This window comes from Protopterus annectens, chromosome 3.part0 (genome assembly GCF_019279795.1).
Source record: "Protopterus annectens isolate FY-2018-M chromosome 3.part0, PAN1.0, whole genome shotgun sequence".
Lineage (NCBI taxonomy): Eukaryota > Metazoa > Chordata > Ceratodontiformes > Protopteridae > Protopterus > Protopterus annectens.
Window position 1 is genome coordinate 394,352,501 of NC_056731.1, and position 27,367 is coordinate 394,379,867.

Consider the following 27,367-nt stretch of genomic DNA (forward strand, 5'->3'; position numbering starts at 1 on the left):
ATAAAGGTGGGTCCTCTACTGACACATCTAACTACAGACCAATAGCTATACTATCTCCGCTAGCCAAGATCTTGGAACGCTGCGTTCACAAACAACTTATTTCCCATCTTTCTCGTAACAACCTTCTCTCTAACACCCAGCATGGCTTTCGCCCCCATCACAGTACAACCTCTGCCCTTCTCTCCTTTGTTGACTCAGTCAACCAAAACCGCAACAATAAACTTATAACCTCTGCGCTATTTCTAGATCTATCAAAAGCTTTCGATATGGTCAATCACAAACAGTTGATTCACACTCTGGAAAACTTTCAACTTAGCAAACCAACCATAAACTGGTTTAATGACTACCTCTCTTGTAGGCAACAGGCAGTCCAGTGGCAAAACACTCTATCAGACCTACTTCCAACTAACATTGGCGTTCCCCAAGGATCTATCCTTGGTCCCCTCCTCTTTTCCCTATTTATAAATGGTCTACACTCGATCATTCCCAAAGCCACATGTATTCAATACGCAGACGATTCCACCCTAATCTGCTCGGATGTTTCCCTCCCAAAACTACAAATTGCTACCCAAAATTGCTTCTCCATAGTCGAACAGTGGTTCTCAGAACTAAAGCTTTTACTTAACCCAACCAAAACCAAATTACTTCTAATTTTCCCCACATCAATTCCCTCCCAAGGAAAAGAACCACCTAGTTCCAACAGCCCACCCTTCCATGTATCTTCTTACAATGGGACCATAATCGAACCTGTCTCCTACACTAAACTATTAGGGTGACCATTGATAACAAGCTTAAATTTGATACCCATGTTAGTTTGACTATCAAGTCAGTCAACATGAAACTTGGGTCTATGTATAGAATTAAGAACTTCCTAACTCCACACACCAAACTAACTATTGCCAGGACCCATCTTCTCTCCACACTCCTTTATGCATCCCCAGTATTTTCCTTCCTTAACAAGAGAGAACTCAACAAACTATCTACAACCTACAACCATATAGCCAGATTCATTACAGGTATGCCCTATCGCACCCATCACTGCCAAAATCTAAGGACATTGGAATGGCTAGAGCTGCCCAACATTTTCAAACTAAACAAACTTACTGAGGTTTTCAAAACGATCAACCACCCAGAAAGAATCCCTCACTGAATAAAATATTCACCCCCTACTCCAACCTTATATCCCTGCGGTCATCAAACAGCCTACTTGTTCAGACCATTAAATCCTACAACTCGGGAGGTGAAGCACTCTATGCTAATTCCATTGGCAAATCCTGGAATGCCCTCCCAAACAACCTAAGGCATATGACCTCTCCTCACCAATTTAAAAAACACCTCAAAGATTTCCTAAAGTCCCAATGGTTATGCCCCTGCTCTAATCCAGACTAATAGCAATCGCCCTATACCCACCCAATCCTCTACCCATAATGAAGCTAAGCTTGATCTCCTTTTCCTAGTTTGCCACATTTCTAACCAATATGTTTAACCTGTTTGATTGCTTTATTCTTGTTTGTAATAACAACCATTTAATCTCCATATGTTTACTGTTAAACTTCCTCTGACTATATCTTTGTATGTTGTAATAATTTGTGCCTTTCTTATGTCTCTGTTTTAATTCCTCTGATTTGGAGCTTTTCTCCCCGGGCCTCTACTGAAAATGGACATATATCCAGCTAGACTAGCCCGGTCAACAAATGTAAAATAAAATAAAATAAAAAAAAAAATAAAATAAATAAAATAAATATGAAATGAGCCTCATGGACGAGTTAACAATAGAAAGGAGGGTAGTCATCTGTGCGCCAACAGTCGGGGCCAGCGCCTCAGGTAGGTTACCAACAAGAGAGTCATTTAGCTCTTTGAGAAGATCCCTTTGGAGCCTCGTAAAATGACATAAGTAGTTCAGGAACCGTAAGGCAAAGGCCGCTGAAGACAGGGTACGCTTCCCGTACCTATCCATACTCCTAGAATCCTTATTAGGAGGATGAACAGACGTTGAAGCCTCTGCCACGTCCTGCTGTGTGGCAGAAGCCACCACCAAAGCATCTACAGGCACACCCTTTGTGAGAAACTCCTTCTGGGGGGGGGGGGGCTGAAAAAAATTTATTGGGCCTCACAGGCACCGGTTCCACAGAATCAGGGTGTTCCCACGCCCTTCGAGAAACCAAATCAAGGAGTTCATCAAGGGCGGAGACACCCAGGAGGCGGAAGGCTGGGCCCCAAAGGCCTTGAGGAAGACTGACTCCTCAGCTGAAGGGGTTTTGGCTTGCCAGTCACCTCTCTGTCTCAGAATCTCCAAGATATCTGAGAAGGAGATATCATCCGAAGATGATTTGGGGGACCCTTCTGCATCATCGAGGTCAGTATCCGATGTAACAGACTCATCTTGGGAGTCTACGTGCTTCCTCTTACACAATTTCTTCCGTGGGGGTTCGTCCGGCAGTTTCGGACGGACCACCGAAGAAGGGAACCCCGATGGGGGTATCCTCAGGCCCTGGGGCCCGCTGCCGGGAGCTGCAACACAACAGAGGCACCAGTCTCCAAATCTAGGGACGGTGAGGTAGAATCTTGCTGAACCGGCAAAGGCATGGCCAGCGCGCTCCTCATGGCCTCAAAGGCCGGACCTCCAGAATCCAAGGAGGTCACTGGTCTAGAGGCCACGATGGCACTGGGAATTCCAGCAGCCGATGCTCCAAGAGGAAGACTAGGCACCGAAGCACCCAATCCCAAAGTGTTCCCCTCGGGCCCGGCTGAAGAGGTCGCAGTACCAAACCCTGAACCAGAGGACAGGGTAGGAAGCACAGTCGGAACCGAGAGACCTCGAAGGGGTCTCTGCTCAGACCATATGGCCCCGCTTTGCTCCACCACCACCGACTCCAACGGCTCCGAGGAGGTTGGAGGAGGAATCGAATGTGTTGGAGGGGGGATCGGCTCCGAAGCTAACTGTGCTGGAGCCGAGACCAATTTAGTAAACACTGGAGATTGGAATAGCCTCTGTAAAACCCTATCCAGGTCCGAATCTGAAAGTCTCGATGATTTAGAGGAGGTAGACAATCGAGAAGACTTTCCTCTCAGCTCCGAGAGAAGGGACCGGCTCAAACGGCTCCAATGCTATCGGCGCCGACTCCACCACAGCATGGACCACCATCGGCACCGAAGGAGCCTTCTTTTGGGCCGTGGGGGAAGTGTCTGAGCTGCTCACTTCCACCGGCTCAAGCCATTGGAACTGATGGAGGTGATTCACCTCGATACTCCAACTTGCGGCTCAAGGCAATGGAGCCGAGGTAGGAGGTATCGAGGCAGACCTCGACCCTCGGCCCCGAAGTCAGTGGAGCCGAGGAAGAAGAGGTCAATTTTGTCTTTTTAGAAGTCGGCTCCGACGGACTTGTCGGAGCCGACGATCTTTTCTTTTTGGAAGCAACAGGTAGATCTAAGGCTTCCTCAAAAGAAGGTTTGATAAGCCCTTTCAATATTAACTTGTTCTTGCGTTCTTGAAGAACTCTAGAGGAGAACGCATGACAGACGCTACAAGTCTCTTGCAGATGTTTCGGCCCCAAACAATAAACACAGACTGAATGACTGTCTGTAATGGACATTTTATAATTGCACCGAGTGCATTTTTTAAAACCTGACTTTTGTTCCTTAGACATGATACAGGCCACAACAAGTAAAAACTCTATGGAAATCTTACTCTACCACAACAAGTATAGCACTATAGACAAACTGCGCCAACTGAAAAGCGCGAGACACACTGGCGCGACTACTGGTGAAAGTTTACCTCACAACAATTAGAAACAAGTTAAATGGCCCAAAGCCCTCTAATTTAAACGGGCTTTGCCCGAAAAAAAACTAACCAAAAGTTAATTAAACCTAATAGCACTCAAAGGTAGGGCAAAGGCCCTCTAACTTAAACGGGCCTTACCCGACTGAATAAATTAAATTTTTTGGAAACACTCAAGCACTCAAAAAAAATAAGAAATAGTAAGAAATAGCTGTTAAAACAGCTGTTTGGTTAATATAGACAAAAATTCCCTAGGTCAAGGACCAATAAGGTAAAAAGAACCACTTAGCTCCAGCCAAGTCGAGACCACGTCCAGCTTGTTAAGCGGCAAACGAGATCTGGGGAAGCAGGTGTAGTGCATCCTGGGATAGGGAGTAGCCCAGCCAATGAGAGACTTCGTGCTAGTGTATTAGTTGCCGAGTCGGAGCCGATGGATCGGCTCCGAACCCATCTGTTGTGAATGTAGGCGAGATAGGATCCCATTACATCAATTGTTTAAAACGCACGTCATGGACACAAAAATATCAGATGTAAGAAGAGGTTGCTATAAATAATGTAAGATGCTGAGAGTATAGCGGTGGTTGCACTAAAACAATTTCCGAAGCCAAACTGTCTATCAGACAGAAGTCCATAGTTATTAAAGTGCTTATACAGCTGTACATAAAGAACATTATCAAACATTTTTGCAAGAGGGCAGAGAGTAGAGATTGATAGTATTTACCAGTTTTAAGCTTGTGTACCTTAAGAGATATGACAACATGCTTCAGGGCTGGTGGAACAAATTCTTGTTTTAAGTAAGAGATACAAGTTAGGGGTTTGGCTAATCTGTCTGTAACCTTCATAGGGAATTTAGGGTTGACTGCACTAAAGGTAGAGCTGGAGGGTTTCAGGCTGTTTAATACTCTTAGCTTCCTTCTCAGAAACAACTCAGAAGTGGAAGGTGGCTGCATACTTAGCAAAAATGCACATTTGAGGTGGTAGACTACTTTGAGAAATTTGTTGGTTAGAGCTAGAGTTAAGAAATGTGTTAGTGATGGTTTCAGTGGAGGAGATAATAAAGTTTCTAGAGTCCTCTGATGGATTAGTGATAAGAGATAAGAAAATTATTGACGAGACAGGCTGAGTTGGAATGCCATCTTGTTAGGTATTTTATTTTTCTTTCTTTACTTCTTCATATGTGTTTGAGTGTGTGTGTGTGTGTGTGTGTGTGTGTGTGTGTGTGTGTGTATGTATATATATATATATATATATATATATATATATATATATATATATATATATATATGAATTTACTTTAAATAACCAAAGATCAGAACACTGAAGTTCATTATCGCAAGTCTGAAAATACCGAAACCTTACATACCCGAATACCGAAGCTTTCCCAGGGTAAGCAAACAATTGCCCAATATGCTCTTTTCTCCAATGTAGTGCAATCCTGGATTTGGTATACATAGCTGGGGGCCCCCCACCTGGGTGGGTTTTAAGTACTTCCGAGTGTATATAGGTTAAGTTTGGGCAAGTGTTTACTTACCCTGGGAAAGCTTTGGTTTCGAGTATGTAAGGTTTTGCTATTATGAGATTCACGATAATGAATGCCAGTGTTCTGATCTTTGGTTATTTAAAGTAGATCCGTATATAACACACATATCTTTTTTGAATGATTGCTTATTTCTTCTTCTTGAACAAATGCAACACAGGACTTTGAAGATAAAACAAGGGATAAGTTGTGCAGTACAGAAAGGTTTTCTACACGACATAATGTCATGATCAAAGGACAGATACCAGAGTCTCTGCTGACTGGGTCAAATTTTCTGTGGAATACCATGTATATGGTGTGTGGTGGTCACAGTTTGTTTAACCAAAGAAAAACAGCATTAAAGGTAAGCCCATGATGAACACACCAAACATATATTTGGTCTAGCTCTTGCTGGAAAATCTGTTAAACTGGGATTTGAAAACTTCCCCCAATCTGCGTAGTCATTTACTTACTTATTTATTAAACTTTGTTAACTAGGTGAGTAGACTGGCCTAAGAACCTTTTTCAGATGTGACATGAGCAAACAGGCATAAACAAAACTACAGGTACTTGACATTTAAAAAGTAATGTCAAACAAATTATCCAATATTTACAACACAGATAACATGGTAAAAAGGACGTAAAGCTAACTACACAGTATTACTGACAAGTAAATATACACATTTGTGCACCCTTGTAATACTACAGTCACATAGCATTGTCTGTATTTTCCTTGTTCATGCCAGAATATACTTAAATGAAACAACAGTGAATAAGTGAGAGGTTCCTAAACTATGTCTTTGAAATAGTTACACTTGTATTCCTTCTTCTGGTAAATTAGATTTTTTTTCCTGAATATAGAATAGACTGTTTACTATCCTAAGTTGCTAGAGTATGAATTCCATAATGCAGCACTGATCTTAGAAAATAATTTTCACCTTGGCATTTTCTGAAGGACAGCTATACCACAAATAGTGAATTACCAGCAGTAGGTCTGACAGAGTGCGTAACAAAGTACAGTTGTGTAAGATCTTAGCATAACAGCAGATGTCCTATTTCTCACTGTTGCACTATTCTTTACCCTTGGGAAAGCCTAACATCCAGCCAGTAAACAAAATTATTTACACCTTCCAGGCAAGGTGTAAGGTACATATGTGATGTGTGGACACCTAATCCTCAGAACTTAAGTGCCCCAGGAGAACCAGAGCAACCCCAGAGAAACAATAACATGCCCATCACAACAATGAGAAGTAGGACATCTATTATAATGGTAAGATCTTACGCACCTGTACTATGTCCTTCCATATCACTGTTGCACTATTCTTTACCCTTGGGAGAGTACAAAAGCTAATAGAAAGTACTAAAGGAGGAAGGTAGAGAAGAACCATCTGCAAACCCATGCTGGATAGCCCTGGCACTGGAAATGACATCCAACTTATAATGTTTGGTAAAAGTGTGACCATAAGACTAAGGAGCAGTTTCCAAAATTGATCTAGTATTCGGTCTCCTGAAAAAAAGCACCAGATAAGGCAACTGCCCTGGTAGAATGAGCTTGAACAGAAATGGAATGCTGCTTGCCATAAAAAGAACAACAAAAGTTAATGGCTTTAGAAACATAGTAGGAGATGGGTTGCTTAGACACTGCCAAACCAAAATTTCTGGCATGAAAAGAAAAAAAAATGTCTGATGCATTTTGTCTTATCTAAGTAATATATGAGCTGTCTATGAAAATACAAGGTGTGTAGGACCCTCTCACTAGAAGTCTGTGGAGAAGAAAAAAAGGAGGGAAGATGAATGGACTGATTCAAAAACAAATTATTAACCACATTGGGCATAAATGAAGGATTGGTATGAAGAGACACCTTGCCCTTATGAAAAATCAAAAAAGGGAGGGACTGCCATGAGACCTTGTAGATCTTGGCAGAAGTAACAGCCACTGGTAATACAGTCTTCTAAGTATAATGTTGCAGGGAAGAAAAGGCATGGGCAAAAGGGGACGGAGTCAATTTTTCAAGAAAAAAAATTAAGGTTCCAAGAAGGAGAACTAGGCTTTCTTGGGGTCCTGATATTAAGGACTCCTTCTAGGAAATGTTTGACTTCAAAAGTAGAAGACAAAGGTGGACTCAGAGGCAGACAGGCAGAAATAGACAACAAATGAACTTTAACAGAAGAGTATGCCAAACCAGTACATAGCAATTCACACAAATAAGAAAGGACCATAGGAATTCCCACAGAAAAAGGGTTCTGGTCATGCTTGAGACACCAAACAGAAATCTCTTCCAGTTACCCATAGAATTTTCTTGTAGTGGGTTTTCTGGCCTGTTGTAATAACCGAAGCACACCCTCAGAAAATTGGTACCTGAAAGGAATCAAAACCCTATCACCCAAAGTGTCAGTTGAAGTGCAGACAAATGAGAGTGAATGAAAGATCACTTGACTTGTGTGAGAACAGCCATCCTGTAAGGTAACTTGTAACGACTGCCCCTGTCCAGGTGAAAAAGAAGGGGAAACCAGTGCTGTCTGAGCCAAAAGGGGGTCAAAAGCAAGATTATGGATAAGTCCTACATGATTTTCCCCACTATGAAGGGGTACTTCAGAGCTACACAGTTAATACTCCTATACATAGCACAAGCAGAAAACTATAATTCAAAGTGGAAAGGGATGATGATGAAACAGAGCGGAAGCTCAAAAAACAAGGAGAGGCTGGGATTTTGGATGTGAGCCTTTAAGGGGAATAACAATAATCATAGAGAATATTACATCCATAAAGTAGCAGAAAGTACTCTAAGAACTAAACAGACACTGGAATACGGAAAGGAGATTCTGCCGATAGGGATGACTGCAACTAGGGCTACAGACATTAGGCAAGAAGGGGCTGGAATTTATTGGAGAAAACTGGCAAAGGAACCAAGGTATTGGGAGCAAATAACTAGAGAGGGAAAGATGACAGAATGGAAAGACGCCAAGAATTTATTCAGACTGCAGGTTAGAGATCACCTTCCCTATCAGGGATTGATATTAAGAGTATAGGCAAAGAGAAAGAAATGGGGGGGGGGCTCTAAACGAAAGACTAGCACTGGTAGAGTTTTAAAAGAATCTGGAACAGAAACTGCCATTTAAAAAGGAATAATTAGTACAGCACATAAAATATTGCATGATAACTATAAGAACCAATCAGAAGAGGTTAGAAAAGAATGGGAAGAGAGACTGGATAAGCAATTCACAAAGACATAATGGAATGATACTTGTATGTCTCTCAAATATGCAACAAAATCTAGAAGATTTAAGATTTTTGCCTGGAAATGTTTACATAGATATTTTATACCCCAAGTAGACAGAGAATTTTTCCTCAGGCAGATAGCAAATGTTGGAGGTGTGTAGGGGAAGAAAGAGGTAATTGCGAACATATTTTCTGGGAATGCGGTGAGTTGGTGGACTTTAAGGATTCCCTGTGGGATGCACTGTCAGAGATGCTGGGTGGGCAGACTGGTCTGACGAGGGAGATGATTTTTCTGAGCTATGATACAGAAATTGGAATTGCCTAGACATGGTAAGGCCTTGCTGTGTCTAATAATGGTGGCTGCCAAAAAAGCAATTACTAGAAAATGCAAATCAAAATCTAAACCAACTATATTAAAAGTAGCGAATATAGTAACAGAGATAAAACAACTGGAACTGAGATCTTTAGAAAAGGGTAGGAGCAAACTACATAGGGTAAAATGGGAATTGTGGGAACAATACATACAAGGGAGGAATAAGGTTTAAAAGGCAGCAGGACTTAAATGAGCTATGTAATGTCTGAGTGAGGAAAGATTGGTAGATTATAAGTGATGTATAATGTTTGCAACTGGGAGTGTGTCAGCATGGTTTGTGATGTAAAATGCTTGCAACTAGGCTTGTGTCGGTGTGGTTTGTTTTCATTTAAATAAATGTATGATTGCCTATGTAGTAAGTGATGGTTTAATAAAGATGTTTCTTGTTTAAAAATAAAAGGCAGGAACTGAATAATTGATGTAATACTGCTTAGGTTATATGATATACTGCAATATATGTGAAGTATAAAGTTTGCTATATTAATATAGTTTGATTATTTTTATATGAATGTAAATTTGCCTGTGTCACAAGTGATAATTCAATAAAGGTGTTTAGGGGAAAAAAAGTCCCACATGATTTTGTGCAAGACCCTGGGAAGAGGGGGAAGATGGGGGAGAGGCCCCCTACCAAGAAAAAGACAAGGCATTCACATTCCAAACCAGACGACTTGGAACACTGGAACAGAAGTGGAAACATTGTCTGTTCGGATGGGGGCAAACAGATCTACTTGAGGAGTACCCCACAGGTGTACAATGTCCAAAAAACATTACTCTGTGAAACATCCATTTATGAGGCTGTGTCTTGGACCTGCTCAGAGTCTACCACGAGATTGTGCTCTGAAGGGATGTAAACTGCCTGAATTCTAAGCTTGAAGAGCCAACCTGCAAAGAAGGTAAGACTTTGTGTCTCCCTGATAGTTAATGTACTACATGACTGTAGTACTGTCTGTGAAAACCTTTGGAACCCAAAGGGATTGAAAGGCCTGAAGAGCTAGGATAACAGCCCTCATTTTTTTTATATTTATATGGTGAGACATCTGTTGATGGGATCAAAAATCCTGGACTTTAGGGTTGTTGGAGGAATTTCCCCACCCTGAATTGGAAGCATCTGTGTACAGCTCCTGAGTAGGAAAAGGAACCTGAAAAGGCAGACCTAGATTTAGGGAAATCTGCAGAACTCACCAGCAGAGTTCAAGTTTGAGACAAGTTAAGAGAGGAACTAGAAACTCCAGCGGGTAGCAGTGCTGAAGTCAAATAGCCTTGGGGTACCACTGAAATTCCTCATGTGGATTTGGCTAGGAGAAATTCCCAAGCAGGAAGAACTGGAAGAGGAGACTGAAAATATGCAGTCAAAAAGAGGATCTTGAGAGGTGGAATCAAGTCACCATTGGGATGGTTTGAATCCTGCAACCCCAAAATATTTGGTCCTCAGATGGGGTTAACACAGACATTTTGAGATTGAGAGTGAATCCCACACTGTGCAGAAGAAGCATAGTGAAGTGTATATTTTGAAGCAGAAGCTGATGAGAGGGGCTTTGAATCAGAAGGTTGCACAAGTAAGAGAACATTTCAATTCCCTGAAATCTGCCGAAGGCTACCACAGGGGCTAAACATTTGGTAAATACTCTTGGAGCTGTAGAAAGACCAAAAGGCAAATCAGAGAACTGATACTGACAGGAAGAAACAGAGAAACATAAAAACTTCCCAAAGAGAGAGAATAGGAATATGGAGATAAGTATCCTTGAAATCCACAGGACAGGTCTACTGTGGGGCTTCATGACCCCCGCCTTCCTGGCAACCAGAAATATTCTGTAATAAAACCCTGTTCCCTGCTGAGAGAAGAGGGTTGGATGCTTCCCTGTTTCACTAGACCCTTCAGGACCAAAGGAAAATGAGGAAGCTGTATTGGATGATGGAGAGAACCCAGGCATCTGTTGGTTATCTGTTGCTAGACAGGGAAGGAAAGGGATATCCCTGAGGGATAGAAGAATCTGTCCAAGGGGTAAGGGAGGCTGGATATCAGACAGAGGCAGATTTATCCAGACAAGGAAGGATTTTGGCCTCTGAGACCCTGAGTGAATTTATCTGGGAAAATCTGCTTAGAGCCCTTCTTACTCCTAAGCAAGTTGTCCTGCCTATGGACAAAGGAAGAAGTCAATGGATACAAGCGAAACAAATATTTGTTTAAGGTCCTGCATAACCTTGCCTTTACCTGGCAGGGCTTTAAACAATTCTGCAGCAGCAGTACCAAAAAGATTCGAGTTATCTGAGGGGGAATCTAAATGTTTGGCCTTAATGTCCATAGGTAAAGCCTGCAGGTGCAACTAGGTATAGGTATATCTCCTTCCTACAGAACCAGATGCAGCAACCCTAGAGGAGTCATCGGCTTCATCCTAGCTGCATTCAATGGAAAGGTAAACTACCTCAAAGTGAGAACTCAGAAGTTAAAGAGCCAAAGTCTTAATGTTGAAATGAAGCATGCCAGTCCACCCCCCCCCCCAACAGTTGAAAAAGGGTAAAGACGTATCTAATCGGAACCACTACTAAATCCCGAAAACCCAAACTACTGATACCCAAAATCCCGAGACCAAATACCGAATCATCAAAACCGAGAAATTCAGACTACCGAAAACTACACTCAACATACACCACACGCACACACACACACACACACACACGCACGCACGCACGCACACACGCACTCACACACACACACGCACACACACACACACACACACACACACACACACACACACACACACACACCTTCCCCAGAACACAAACACACAAACCTAAACTACAGACAAGCAGGGGGGCAAGCCCCCCCTGCACCCCCATGTGGGGGGCTACTTCCCCAGCCCCCCACCCCCTACTTAAATATTCTAACTTCAAGGTCGTACTACATATACAAACACACGAAACACCACCACACACCTACATTCCCCTCACACACACACATCACAGTCACAACACACACTTACACACTAAACCTCTAACCAACACATTTAAACAAAGATACTTACCTGCCCTTCCACCATACCACAACACCAGAAGCATGACTGTCAAACTTCCAATGATCGGGATTTTGAAATTCACGCTTCTGGTCTTTCGGTAATTAGGGGCTTCGGCAATATAGTCTAGAAAGTTTGAAATTCGGTATTTCAAACTTTTGAGATTATGTATTGATCCCATCTAATCATGTGGACTTAATGGTCCTAAAAGCCAAAGTGGTACAAGTATACACTTTTTCCCATGTATCTCCACAGCACAGTTGTCTTTGTCAAAAGGTAGAAGCTTGGAAGAGGAAAGCAGTTTCAACATCTTGTCTGTGGACACAGAGACCATAGTAGGATCAGGTGAAGAACTTTTATACAAGTATTTATAATCCTCAGGCACTTTGCAAAATCTGTCTGGCTTCTTAGAGGCTGGAGGTTGAGAGTCATGAGCCTGAGAAGCTGCTGTAAATGTGTCCAAGAGGGCAGTTATGACAGCAGAAGTTCTGAGGAAGTCCACTTGCAAGAAGAGTTCTTAGTATCTCTTTTGAACCTCTCAGACTTGAGAACAATCCTACTTAAAATGTTCCATCATACGGATCACTGAATCTCCAAAGGATAATTCCTCAAAAGGAGAGTCAGAGGACAAAATCTTTTTCATCACACCCCAAAGTCAAAGGAGAATGTATTTCTGAAAAATATGCTAAGAATTCTTCACCGCAGTCCAACTCTTCATCCAAAGAATCAGAATCCCTACGTCTCTTAGATGGGTTGGAAGACAAGTGAGGAAACAGCAGCAGCAGCAAAAGGAGCAGGCAATGCTTGTGGGCGTTTCAGAGCCATTAAGGTATTAAACAGCCCCTGAGTAAAGTCCTGTCACTCTTTGTGAGAATCATCAGCCACAGTAGTCACGACTGATATTCTGTTTATTTTTTAAAAGAACATCTGCCTTGACAAATTTAAGAGGTTCAGAGTCCTGCCTAGATTCAATGAAAGCACGAGGCAAAATTTGAGGAGTCCTCTTAGTCCCTTCAGATATAAACAGCAGTGCTGCTCCCTCTACATCTGTACCAGACATATGTACAGCCTCAGTGAACATGTGAGTAGGGCAGCTCCGTGTTGGCCTCCAACTGGGTTGTGATAGGGGGAGGAGGGACTGGTGTCATCACCAGACAGTACTCAGGTTCTTCATCCAACCCGTGGGAGACATTCAGTGGAGGCAGAACAACAGCAGATTCAGTATGTGTTTTTTTCTTAAGTGGTGGCTGAACTTTGGGGTGGGCAGACTCGGCCATGGTACCCAAGGTCAATAACTTTAGACGCTGGTTTTCAAAATAAATGGAAAGGGAAAACAAATGGTTGTGGAATGTCTTAAGAACAAATGCCCGACAGCTATTACACTACGTATGGTTGTATGTAGCACCCAATAAAAAAAAGGCACTTATTGTTTTTATCTTTATGGGAGAATCTGCCTCCTGCACTCACATTTTCTCTTCCTGGATGACATGAAAACCAAGTACAAGGAGAAACAAAAAAGGAAGGAAGGAACCCCAACAGGGTATTTATCTGTATAAGACTAAGTAAATGAACCAGCTCAGTGAATAGGGAACAAACCAAATTCAGAGGTGACATTCGGAGTGGTGGCAAAGAAGTTCTGAGGATTAGGCATCTGTATGTCACATATGTACCTCACGCCTTGCATGCAGGGCACACACCTGAAGTGCAATGCGTGGAAAGTGTGAAAACTTTGGTATACTGGCCAGACATTAGGTTATCCTCAGCAGGATATCTCAAGGGTACAGAATACTACATCAGTGACAAGGAAGGACATCCTTGGTACATAGTTTAGAGGCAAGTAGGAGAAATAATAACGAGAAGCTTAAAAGTGAGTGACTTCATTTTGAGTTGTCCTAGCAGTTACTGGTAACCAGCTAACCTTTTGTAATGTGAGACAGTGATTTTCATTACTATCCGAAACAGTGATGAACTGGCACATTCTATTAGTGTCAGTCTGTAAAGCACAAGTACTCTATCAGTACTTGAATGCACCAATTTGTAGGCAATACTATGACTTAGGTTAAACATAATAATTATGATTTTCCTTATTGCAAAAGTCAAGTTGTAGGGATACTTAATTGCTTTAGTGTTTAGTTAAGTATCTGATATGTATGGAAAGTAAATGAGAGTTTCTGATCTGCAGTGTCATTAAGGTATTTCTGATAAGCTATTGAGGAGACTGGAGAGCCTAGAGGGTCAACAATTTAAAGGGAATGGCTGCTGGAATGTTTGTGTTACAGATATCATCAAAGAGGACTTCTGACTGTTAATGACCATCTCATGGTATGTTAGCTAATTCCACAGGGAAACCTGATAAGTGATGTACTAGAAGCAAGAATGATTACTGGCAATTATTAATAAATATGGAAAAGAGTAAAAGACCTAGAACTGACCTCAGGAGACCTAATTTTAGATTTTGCCACTTTTTCAGAAGTTATTATCAGATGAAACTGTGAAGGTTCTGTTGAAAACGTATGACGAAAACAGTTAATTATATGATCTCCGAAGTCTTTGTTGGTTAAACATAAATTACTAAGGAGTTTCTTACAACTGACAGACTCAAAGGCACATTTAATGTCTACGAAGAGAGCACCACATAATCCATGGATTTGTATATTTGATTTGTAAATGAGTAGATAGCTGTCATAGTGTTGTGATCAAGTCTGAATATATGTTGGTTGTTGCTCATAAAGTCCTATTTTTGAAGTGTTCAATAATTTTAAGCAGCCTTTTCAAGTATTTTTGCTAAACGAGGAACAGTAGTGATGCATTGATAGTCTGTTGGAGTTAAAGGAAATGGAATATTCAGCATTAACTTCCATGGTCTCAGTTTATAGTATGAATCCCTTGGTTTGTGGAACAAGACTTCTCATCTAACAGCAGGCATGCTGGCTTCAATGAAGGTCTAAATGTTACTTCTTACCACTTATGCTCCGTGGAGTGCTGGCTGACTGTTTCACCCTACCACTTGTGTAAAAGGCAACAATAACCTTCACTACTGCTTCGTTTCTTGGTCAGTCATGCTACACAGCCACATGGCCTCAACAGTGTGACAGTTTGCAACACAGAAAGCTACAGAATCTCTAACACACTTGTTAAACACATAGTCTTTCCTTCATTTAAACTATACAAACAACTGAAAACAATATATATTCACCTTTGTAAAGACAGCTAAAGGCAAGCCAAGCTGGTCTTCCTTAAGACCAGAAACCAGTCCTGGTACAAGCACAGTCTGTCCTGCCTTAGGCTGAGGCTGCACTGTAATTGGAAGACTTTCTGATGGAGATCCCTTGCTAAAAGTCTCTGTTGGTTCAATATCTTTCTTTTGTTCTGTCTCCTCTTTTTGGTGGTTATTATCAAGAATGCTGGGATCTAGAGTTTCCCAATCACTTTCTGAAGATTCTGGAGAACTGCGCGAAGGTGGCTTCAAATGCTGACCAAATCCACTAGAGGTATGGGTTCCAATATCCCCTCTGTCATGGTGAGAAAGGGCAGTGTCTGTCTCAAGTATCTCTAATGATTGTTCCAACTGAACATCTTTCCCTTCCTCACTGCTTTGTGAACTTTGGTTTGAAATATCTGACACAGATATAGTAACATAATCATCTGCAGAAGCAGTCACTTCCTGAAGACTGACATCCTCAGAAGTGCTCTTCCTGGGTCTATAGCGTGAAGCATCAGCCAGTCCATGTTCAATCATTCCTGAAATATAAAATTGAACAATAAAGTCACAGGCTTGTGTGCATTACACTTGCAACATATGACAATTTTAAAATATTTCAGTACAATTTAGAAACACGTGAAAGCACTCCTATTTCAGGCATTTGTAAACAGCAGCCAAGATAAACTATTCTGAAGGAGACTGTTCACCCAAAAATCTTTACTTCAAATTCTTCTGGGTACATTGGTCTAGTACTTTCTGGCAGCCTGCTGTTTAGCTCAACAATCACTTACTACCTGAGAGGAGACCCATTATATATCCTAATTGGCTTTCACTTTCCAGTTCTTTCAAATGTAGTTGGTCCTCTCTAATCCACTTCTCTATGTTCAGGTCATACAGATGTATTGGTTGTACTGCTGTTTAGAAGCTCCCTGACAGAGCATTTATCCAAGGTCATTGTGTGAATGTCTTTTCTTAAAAGCATGCAAAGGTGTCACAGGAAGGGGCATGCTCAGTGCTACCACGTGTACCCTACCAAGTCCCCTCAGTATTCCTTTTTAGAACTTCTATGAGTACAGGAAGTCTGCAACTCACAGTCCTGTCTACCCCCTTAATTCCAGGCAAGGTGTATGTATGTATATATACAAAGAGAGACAGGGAGAAAGAAACAGAGTAGGCTACTAGCTTCTTTACCATCATTCTAAATGCTTCTGCCCAGATGACCACCTAGCAGATAAATTTGTCCTCAAGCTAGTTTCCTCATCAAAGGACTAACAAACTGAGACTCTGCAAGGACAAATTCACAAAATGCAATGCAAAGAGTACTTAATAAAAATCCAGTGACTGTAAATTATATCCTTGGAACACAAGTTAAAATTTGAAAAGGGGGAATATAAACTGATTTGGAGAGTGAAGTATTTTAAAGCACTCCCTTGTGAGGCTTAAGGTACAGCAACCTTGGAGTTATATATGTACACACATGCACGCATATGTTTATATGGAGACTGTATATATATAAAAAACATATATATATATATATAAAACATATATACATACATACAAGTATACCTACATATTCGTATATACAACCCCCCCCCCCCACACACACACACATATATACATACATACAAATAACACATCAAGGGTACAGGGAAATTTTGCACATGTAATAGGTGAGTTTCAGAATTAATATATTTTTTCGCAGTATTACAGTTCAGTTTTTGATGTGTTACAAGTCAAAGCATCAGGTTTCACAGTCAGAGAAAGGATCCATGATACAAACAGTTTATTCTATTTTCAGTGCTTACATACACGATTTGCAAGATAATCTTCACTATCTGGTTACATAGATAAAACCAGCAAAAGTGTTCAACTCCTATATGGAAGAGAACTTTTCTGCAAGCCTCCAAAAGTTCACTTAGGGATATAAGAGAAAAACGGACTCATGGCTCCAAACTGAAAGCCTTTACACCCATGACTTGATGAATGAAAGACTGTACTGCAAATCTGGGGTTGAAAATGTGACAACTGACAAGAGATTTAAGACCGTCTGAAAACCTGGGGACACTTATAACAATATTCTTTTTTCAAAAAGTTTACATTAAATGATAAAGGCATCCTTACAATAATCCAAGTTTCAGGCAAACAACATGCTAAACTGGCTCAAATGAGTAAACTTTAATAAAATGACAGAGGCAAACATAATCAAAGGCAAAGCACATCTTTACAATAATTAGCATCACAGAGTAGAGAAAATGTTCATTTCCTATTCAAACTGCAATTTCGATGTAATTAATCTGTCAATTCTGGGCCAGAAAATACAGCTATGTGGAGGTACTCACCATCAATGGTGAGTCTTTAGAGTGACAGCCTCTTTCTGACAGGAATCAAAATAAATGAGTTTTTGTCACTGATAGCTCTGTCTTCCTCATGCAGAGATTTCCCCTGGATAAGGGTAAGGTCTGCCTCATGTGACTGCTGCGTCTTTGAAGTCAGCTGATAAGGACTGTTCAACAGAACTGTTACTAAATGTCATCTTCAGTTCTACTGAAAATTCTTAATCATTTTAAACTTTTCTATACAAGATCTGACTTACTACTGAAATGCAATGCACTCCAATCACGAATCAAAGCCTTATACACCCCACAAATACTTTGAGTAGTCAGTCATACTGAAACATGCACCACTGCAGCTACTGAAAAATTCTAAACAAATGAGTGCTAGTTCTGAATGCTACTATGCTTGGGAAAAACACAACATTAAATTAAAAAATTCTCCCCTGCATATCTATGATTGTATTTTAGCAATGGGGGGTGGGGGTGGGGGGGTGGGGGCGCGGTTCATGGCTGGAATTCCCCTCATTGCTAAAATACAATCAGCTCAAAATGGCCCATCATATTATAAACCAGCCTGAAAAGACTCCAGCCCTAAACAACATACTAACAAACTACTCCAATAAATGTTGCCTTCGCTCCACTAATAAGGCAGTATTAGAAATAACAAAAAGCAAAAATCACGCTGGCGAATCCCTCTACTCCTGTTATGTTGCAAAAGCTTGGAATGGTCTCCCAGTCCACATCAAAAACCATACTAACATTGTTCAATTAAAAAAAAAATTCTAAAAGCCTACCTATCTGCCTCAAGGATATGCCCATGTACTGAACTAGGATAAAAACACCATCTAACTCAGGCCAGTCTAGTTAAATTTCTTATACTATCATCTTACATAGCTTCTCTAAAATCCCCTAACCCCATCCCTGACACCTCATAACAATCCTACCAAACACGTTTGCTTCTACTTTCCTCTTCTCTTCCTCTACATATCCGTTGATTAAAAATCCCATAGACTATGATCCAAGCTATTAGATAACCCTGCACAGCTTGCAGTAATGTGACCAGCTAAAACAGAACTTGCTACATAATTTCTCTTATACTCAACAGTAACCTTAGCTACTAGTTTGTTTTTTCTGCTCTGTTTAATGATCATCATCCACCAACTGTAACATGTATTTCCTTACAATATAAGTCCCCTTTAATATTGTTTCTCTTACATAATTTATGTAGAATGTTAAACTTGTGAAATTCTCTTTTGTAAAATTGTTTAATTTGTCTAAGTCTTTGTATGTCTTGGAGCTTTTCTCCCCAGGTCTTCGCTGAAAACGGACAAGTTGTCCAGTCGGGCTTTCCAGGTAAAGAAATGTAAAATAAATAAAATAAATGTCAGTTTAAATTTAAAACAAACTTGCCTTTTCAGACTTCTCAAATTAATGCCCCTAACCAAGGTATGAAATTCTAATAGTCCACACAACGCACTGCAGTCTATGGCAAAAGGCTGTAGAAGCAGAATAAAAATTCAATTATTAAATTCAACAAGCAAGTTAGAAACATAATTAAAATTATCAAAGCCAAATTTGAAAAATAAAGTAGCCATTTAGGGAACAGATAACCACAAGATTTTTTCAGCTATACTCTCAATTTCAATGGCAATACATAGCAGCGTGCTGAACTAATTATAAACGGCACCACCTATACTGAATCTGTGGATACAGCAAACCTACTGGCTAAGTTCAGCTCAGACGTCACCCCCTTTCTCACTTCTAGTAATCTCACAAGAAATATAAAAAACTCATATACCCCCAGCTGTCATGCAGGACCACGTACTGGAGGCACTCAAATGCCAAAAATGCAGCAGTGATGGGCACTCAAAACATAACAGGATGTACCATGAATAACATGACACATGATATTTCTATGTGCCTAACAACACTGTTCAACTTCAGCCTCCAAACTGGGATTGTAACAAGTGAATGGAGAACAGCAACAGTCATATCCCTGCCCAAGGGAGGGCCACTGATTGACCCAGACAATTAATGACCCATAAGTCTGACCAGCCTCATATGTAAAGCCATGGAAAGACCATAGAACTAATTAATAAAGACATAAGAAGTGTACATCAGTGTGTGTATATACCTTTAAGAAGCTTTCTAGGGGCTTGCACAAATGTATAAATACTGCACACATGTCAGCCTGACTACCATTTTGTAGCTAGCTGTTGAGATGTAAGCATGCATGTCGGTGTAGTCCGTCAGTTAATCAGTTTGTTTATATTTTGTTATGCTGTTATCCACCCTGATGTGTTTCTATGTAATAAAGCATATAAATGAAATAGCCCACCTGTTCGTCATCTATACTAGAGAAGAATGAGTGACATGGTGTCAGAAGTGGCATGTCTAAAAGGAGATGGTGCCAGAAGGGGATCCAGATTCTTCAATTCGAGACTGAGAGGCACTCAGTTAACACTGGAAGAGTATAATAGGAGAGAATCATCCCTACTGCATGTATAACTTGCAACACAGGTCAGAAACGAATTTCAGGTATTAAAACTTGCTCAAGCTACTTCATATTTGCAAAATATGAAACGAGGCATTCAGAACACTCTAAATTAATTTCTAAGTAACAGAAATATTTGAAATAACTATGGAAAATCTTTGAAATAAAGTCCGAATCACATAAAATGAATAAAATAAGGGAAACAACTTCATTTTTTTGCTAAGCACTACTTTTTCACATTAATCAAAGTTATTCAAGTTGTCTGAAGTATATGAAGTGTTTGCATGTTTGTGAAGTATTACAGTACAGTTATTTCGCAAGTTACAGCCATTACAAAGCATATTTCACAAAGTACAGTGTTTCAAAAAGTTTATTGTGCATTTGAGTGTTATTACAGGTGCTGGCTGTGTTCCAGTTCATATATAATTACAAGGGCCATATTTTTCAGTGTGTTTGAGCATAATTTGTTGGCATGGCAGATGGATTTCAAAAGCCAACTCCACTTTGACAATAATATTGCAGAGAACTGGAGAGTGTTTGAGCAACAGTATGATATTTTCATACAAGCTGCATTTTCTGATAAAAATGACCATACAAAGGCATTTCTTCTGCTTAATTTAGTAGGTTCAGAAGCCATGCAAAGAAAGTGTTCATTTCTGTATGCACCTGCTGTCTTTGCAGGAGAGGGGGGAAAAAGAAATACAGTTGTACAGGCTGAGTCAAGGGAGAACCCCCGAGTGCTTAAAACATAAATTTAGAGAAACGTGTAACCCTCAAATGAATGTTACAATGGCATGGCAGTTATTTTACACATGGCATCAAAACCAGGTGAAATGTTTGCAGCATATATAACTGATTTGAGAAAAAAGTCTAAAACATGCAGATTTGGTGACTTAAGGGACGAGCTGCAAAAGGACAGACTTTTGTGTGGTATTAAAGATGTTGCTGTGAGAAAGATTTTGCTTTGTGACAGTGATTTACCTTTGAATGAGGCCACTGAGATTTGTCAGATAATAGCTTACAGAAAAGCACACAGATATGCTTACAAATGAGAGATACATGCTTTAAGTAACTTCTAAAGCCCATGTTGATAGTATGGAGCATGTGGTTAAAAGAAACCAGTCCAAGCACATGCCTGCAACTGTAAACCCTGCAACATTCACTGGGAAACCCTGTAGCTTTGTAGCAAGTTCCAAGGCATGCTCTGGAAACCACACAATCTCAATGGAGCTTAAGAGAGAGTCAGCAAACTCAAAGTATGTGTCCCACCCAGTTTTATAGCCAACTGTCGTAATTGTGGAGGAAGTCATGAGCCTAAAAGGGGAAAAATGTTTAGCTTTTGGTCAGCAATGTCACAAATGCAATAAGTAGAATAATTGCAAAAGTTTTATAAATGAAAAGGCACACATTCTTTTATTAAAAGGGAACATTCAAAGAAACAAGTCGATCAGTTAGAAAGCTGTGATGTAGGGTCACATACTTTTTATGTTGAGGGTGTCTGGATGCTTCATGAAACAGTCAATGCAGTAGATTTATGGGCAAAGAATGAAGTATGTTTTACTGTTCGGATGCATGGGACACCCTTAGAGCTCAAAGCTGACCCAGGTTCAAAGTGCAATGTTATGTTCAGAAACATTTTCTAGAGTATGTACTGGTGAGAAGCTTGATTTGGCAAAATGTGCAAAGCTTGTTGCTTATGGTGGTGAAAAGGTTCAAATGGAAGGCTCAGTAGTACATTCATGTTGCTCTGCTGGGAGAAGCTACGACTTATTTTATGAGGTCAAAAGGCACGTTCAGTCATTATTAGGGCTCAGAGACAGTTTGAAAATGGGACTGCTTTCATTTAATAAGGAAGTCTATCATGTTAATTTAAAAGACCACAGTTTTAATTTCACCCAGTATACTTTCTCTACCTATGCTGATCTTCGAAGACAAATGCTGATCTTCGAAGACAAACTTGGCAAGCTTCCGGTTGTGTACTACAAAGTTAGACTCAGATGTCAGCCTGATTTTCAGACCAGCCTGGAAAGTTCCAGTAGCTATGCAGAACAGAATCAAAGCCAAGCTATATAAAATGGTGCATCAAGGTATAAATTGTTAAGTTGAAGAACCAACTGAATGGGTATCTTCCATGGTGGTAGCTCATAAGAAAAGCTCAGATATCAGAATATGTATTGGATCCATGAGATTTGAACAAGGCATTGAAAAGACCTCATCATTCAACGTGTACAGCCACTGTTTTTTTCTGTCTTAGATGTAGAGTTCATTTTAGCAAAGTTTGCTCAACAAGAAATCCTTGCTGCTATCTACATTCAGTACTCCATTTGGCAGGTACATATTTTTGAGGATGCCATTTGGGATAAATTCTGCCAGTGAACTAGAGTCAGAGCAATGCACTACTTAGCCAAATCAGCTCTTTCAATGTGCAATGCAGCAATTTTTTCTGGATATCCTTGTGCTATTAAAGTTGATGACATTCTAATAGGAAGTAATGGTGAAATGGAGCATGACAGAAACCTTGAGAAAGTTGTGGAAAGAGCTCGTCAACTGAATCTTAAGCTGAATCCTAAGTACAAGTTCAGGTTACGAGAAGTTACTTATTTTGGTCATTTGCTTACCAGTTCAGGCTTGCGTCCAGACCCTTCCAAGCAAACAGCTATTCTTGAGATGCCAGCTCCAGACAATTTTCAAGCTCTTCAACACTTTCCTGGAATGGTTAACCACCTAGTCAAGTTCATTTCAGATTTAAGCCAAATAGCAGAACCACTAAGAGAGCTAATATGTACCCCATTCATGGTAGGAACAACACCAAAGAGCATTTGATGTTCTGAAACAGAGAAATGCCAGTCCACCAACTCTCAGAAACTACGATGTTCACAGACCAGTTACTCTTTCCTGTGATGTTTCAAAATTTGGTCTTGGTGCAGTCATTCTCCAAGAGGGTCAACCTGTTGCCTCTGCATCCAGATCTCTAACCTACACTGAAATGCAGTATGCTCAGACAGAGAAAGAACTCTTGTCAATTGTGTTTGCATGTTCGAAGTTCCATGATTATTTTTATGGTAGACCTATCCGGATCGAAAGAGACCACCAACCTCTAGTCACTATTTTGAGAAAGCCTATGTACTGAGCTCCTGCCAGACTGCAACATATGATGTTGAGATTGCAGACGTTCAATTTCAATCTTGTCTACACAAAAGGCAAACTTCTTTATCTTGCTGATACATTATCCAGATCACCCAGAAATACCACTAAAGAGCATGAGAATGAGAAACTTGATTATGAAGTCATGGAATTGAGTAAGCTTTCTTCCACATATCTCGATGAGCTTAGAAATCATACAGCCTCAGATCCTGTTTTACAGAAGCTTGACCACTTTACCAATCGAGGATGGCCATTAAAGCGATCTAGTTTACCTTAAGAAGTGCAACCTTATTTTCCTTACAGAGATAATATTTTGTCTGACAATGGTATTGTTTTGAAAGGTCTGAAAGTAATTGTTACAAAGTCTTTGCAACAAGATTATACTACTATCTTGCATCGTGACCACCCTCCTGGTTCCTACCAATTCTACTAAAAGGAGGGCAAGAGGACTAGTGTTTTGGCCTTCTATGTCACAAGACATTGAGACAGTACTTTCATCTTGTTCTGTATGTAATAGTATAAAGCCACATCAATAGAAGGAACCCCTTCAGCTAAACCAGATTCCTGAACTACCTTGGTCGACAGTAGCCCCTGGCATTTTTGAGTGGAATGGTCAACATTACTTGGTGTTAATATACTCTTTCTCCAATTGGTTTAAGATTGACCTACTTCCTAATTTAGCATCCAGTATTGTCATTGAGGTGTCATTTTGCAGTCCATGGTTGTCCACACAAAGTTATTTCTGACAATGGTACACAGTTTACTAGCCAGCAATTAAAATGATTTGCCGAAGAGTGGGACTTTTTCTCATGTTACAAGTAGTCCTGAGTACCCAGAGTAAAATGGTTTGGCAAAATGTGCAGTTCAAAGTGGGAAACAGTTGCTACAGACATTGAAATGGGATAATAGTGATGTTTTCCTGAATCTCTTGAATCATAGAAATATTCCTTGTGATAAACATCTTAGGTTCACCTGTCCAGAGACTTCTGTTGAGACAAACCTGAACAACAGTAGTTTATTGGTTCCAAGTGCTAACAATAACAGATTTGTGAAAGCCCATCTGTTAAAGAAACGCATATCCCAGAAGTCTTACTATGATAAGTCCAGCAAACCACTTAATACATTATGTGAAGGAGAGACAGTAAGAATGCAAATGTGCAAATGTTATGATTGGATTGGAGTTGTGAAAATCATTTGCCCAGAGCAGAGATCGTACATTGTGGAATCACAAGAAGTAGAGTTTAGTTGGAATTGGAAACATTTGATGCTGGTGTCTGAGCCTGTACCACAACATACCCTGTGAGAAAGGCTATCTATCTCAGAGTGAGTTGTCCAGCGTTCCAGTTCCTGAGGACGTTCCAGTAAGTATCCTGTTCCTGAGATGAAACTTGAAGTTCCTGATATGAATTGTTCACCAAAGACTGTCTCTGTTGCTAAATCCAATTCTGAATACTATGTTACTAGATCAGGTCATATTTCCAGACCATGTTACAGATGCACAGCAACTTGGGCATGAACACTGTGTTTCTAATGTTTGTATTACTGCACGTCTTATTCTAATGTCATGTCACTGAAGACTATCTATTTAAGACAGAGAATGTAGATCAGTGTGTGTGTGTGTGTATACAGCTTTTTAAGAAGCTTTCTAGGGGCTTGCACTAGTGTATAAATACTGAGCACGTGCGAACCTGACTGCCATTTTGTAGCTAGCTGTTGAGATGCAAGCATGCATGTTTGTATAGCTTGTCGTTAATTGATAGTTTGTTTATATTTTGTTACGGTGCTATCCATCCTGATGTGTTTTTATGTAATAAAGCATATAAACAAACTACCCTGCTTGTTAGTCATCTATACTAGACAGGGATGAGCAACAGAAACCATCCAAAAACTGAAAATATTCCAGTCTGGTTTTAGCAAAGGCAGGTTAAGCCTATTCAACTTAGTGGAATTTTTCAAAAAAGTCACCGAAGTGATGGATAAAGGAAAGAGAGCACATGCTGCTTACCTTAACCTGGTCAAAGTCTTTGACATGATATCCCTCTCAAGAATTATTGTAAATCTTGCTAAATTAGGAATATCTTATGTCACCTGCTGGATTGCAAACTGGCCCACAGACAAGGCATATGAAGTTTGGACAGTTGAATTCAACTCCACAAAATACCTGTCACTGATGAGGTCCCACAGGACTTTGTGCTGGGGACTGCTCCTATTTGGCATCTATTTCTACAAAGTCAAAGCAAACATCAAGTGGCTAATCCCACAGGAGAGTTTGTCTCACACAAATAATTGGAATCAGAGCCATGGACTAAAGCTAAATGCAAAAAGTGCACTATTGTACCCTTTGATGAAATCTGACCCAAAACCACCAATAGAACAACTGAACTAGCAGTGTGGTATGAGAGCAACCAAAGTTCAAACTGTCTCACTAAATTAGCATATGTGATTAATTCTCCTCAACTTCTTTGAAAGAAGGTTCAACTTTTTTCTTGATGGCTTGATTACTTTTGATTTTTTTGGATACTGAACAGATTAATTTAATTTTGGGATTAACCACTTTAGTGCTAGAAAACAACTTTTTATTTTCTGAGGAAGAGATCTTAAACAGGTAAGGAATATAGCCATGGTTGCAGCCTGCACCACCACCTATGCTAATTCAGTCCTTTTGGCCTGGGAAAACCCTTACTTTTTTGTTCAGAATTTTATCAGTACATTAAAATACAATTAGGAATTCTGGATGATATTTTTATTTTGTGGGAAGGACCAGAAACTTATATTCCTAAATTTTTATATTTGAATGGTTCAATTTCCTTTCATATGTTTACATATTATTACAATAAAAACAGTATTAATATTAACACTATTTGGATACTATTATTGAAATTACTGAAGGGGCTTTTAATGAAAACTTTTTAGGAAACCCACTTTCAGTAATGCATATTTATCATTCAACAGTCCTCACCCATTTTCACTGAAAAAAAGTTTAAAGACCAATGCATTTGAGTAGTAAGGATGACATCAAAACAGGAAGATATTATCCAAGAACTATATAAACTTTCTCAAATGTTTTTAGATTGAGGATATCCCAAACATCTTACTGGCAAAATTAATGGGGAAGTTCTGAATGAGTTGGGTAAAAAATATAAACCACTTTTAAGTATTGGTTTTGTTGGAGGTGATCAAAACTCCCTCAATATTGACTCCCCTAGTTTTGAGAAGGCAACTGAGTATTTCCCAGAAAGTTAAGGACATTATTGACAAGAACTGGAACATTTTAAATGTTAACTCTATAGTTTCCGGAGCAGTTGGAATATGCCCAAAATTTGTGTTTGCTTAAGTTCTCTGTCTTAGGTCTTTTGCTTTAGGACTCATCTTGAGGGGTCCTATCTTCAAGGGGGCAAGAAAAAAAAACTGGTATCATGAAGTCAGCTGGCTCCCTATACACCCAAGCATTCTGACGTTGGTCAGGATGTCCACCAGCCCATGAAGGAGGGAGATTTTTTTCTCTGGTAGTTGGGCTGACCAAGGGCTTTCACAGCAGGAAATCCCACAAGTCAGGACTGCAACAGTGAAACACAAAGATCTGCTGTGGCAGTTTAAATTAAATGCTTTTTTTTACCCCTGGCTTGAATTATCATATTTCAATTCTGTTGTTTCCAAAACTTTGGACTGTTAAATTATAAAAAAAAAATTCTGTTTCATATGATTATTATTTTACGTGATTTTTTAAAAAAATGTATTAATGCATGATTTTTACTAACTTTATTAGTGAATGTATTTATTATTTTTGTATTCATTATTTTTGTATTTATTATCCTTGCATTTTTATGAATAGGTGGTTTCATGTACCTTTAAGGATTTAAATAGGTAGATTAAATAATTAGTTAGGAGTACGTATAAAATGAAGTAGTCCTTGGCTCTTATTTCATTCTGATGAAGTCCTAGAAGTGAAGGGGTGAAAGAGCTTAATGGGTTAATAAAACAGTGTTTTTAATTGTTCTTGCGAAGTTCTTGGTTTCTTGCCTCCTTTGGTTGGTCTCATACCACACTGTCACATCCTTTGGAAAACTGACTGTCCCAGGGAAATATCTAACTGACAATACACCTCTAAGAGTAGAACCAGTAGTTAGAGATTTGGGAATTTATGTCAATTAAATGCTAGGTCACTATCTACGAATCTCCACAGTTGTAAGGAAGACTTTTCTTTTATATTGTGCAGCTTAAAAATAGAGGGATAGCTTTAAGCACAGAGATGTCATCATCCCATTTTATTCGGCATTAGGCCTGTCATTGAATACA

General features: G+C 39.9%; 1 protein-coding gene across 1 annotated transcript in view; it reads right to left on the reverse strand.

Moving 5' to 3' along the window:
• The window catches only part of AVL9 (AVL9 cell migration associated), a 1,171,768-nt gene that overhangs the window by 338,548 nt on the left and 805,853 nt on the right, over positions 1–27,367 (reverse strand). Inside the window, exon 10 of the mRNA XM_044064846.1 lies at positions 15,095–15,639. Within this exon, the coding sequence (XP_043920781.1) occupies positions 15,095–15,639 (545 nt within the window). The remainder of the gene's footprint in view (positions 1–15,094; positions 15,640–27,367) is intronic.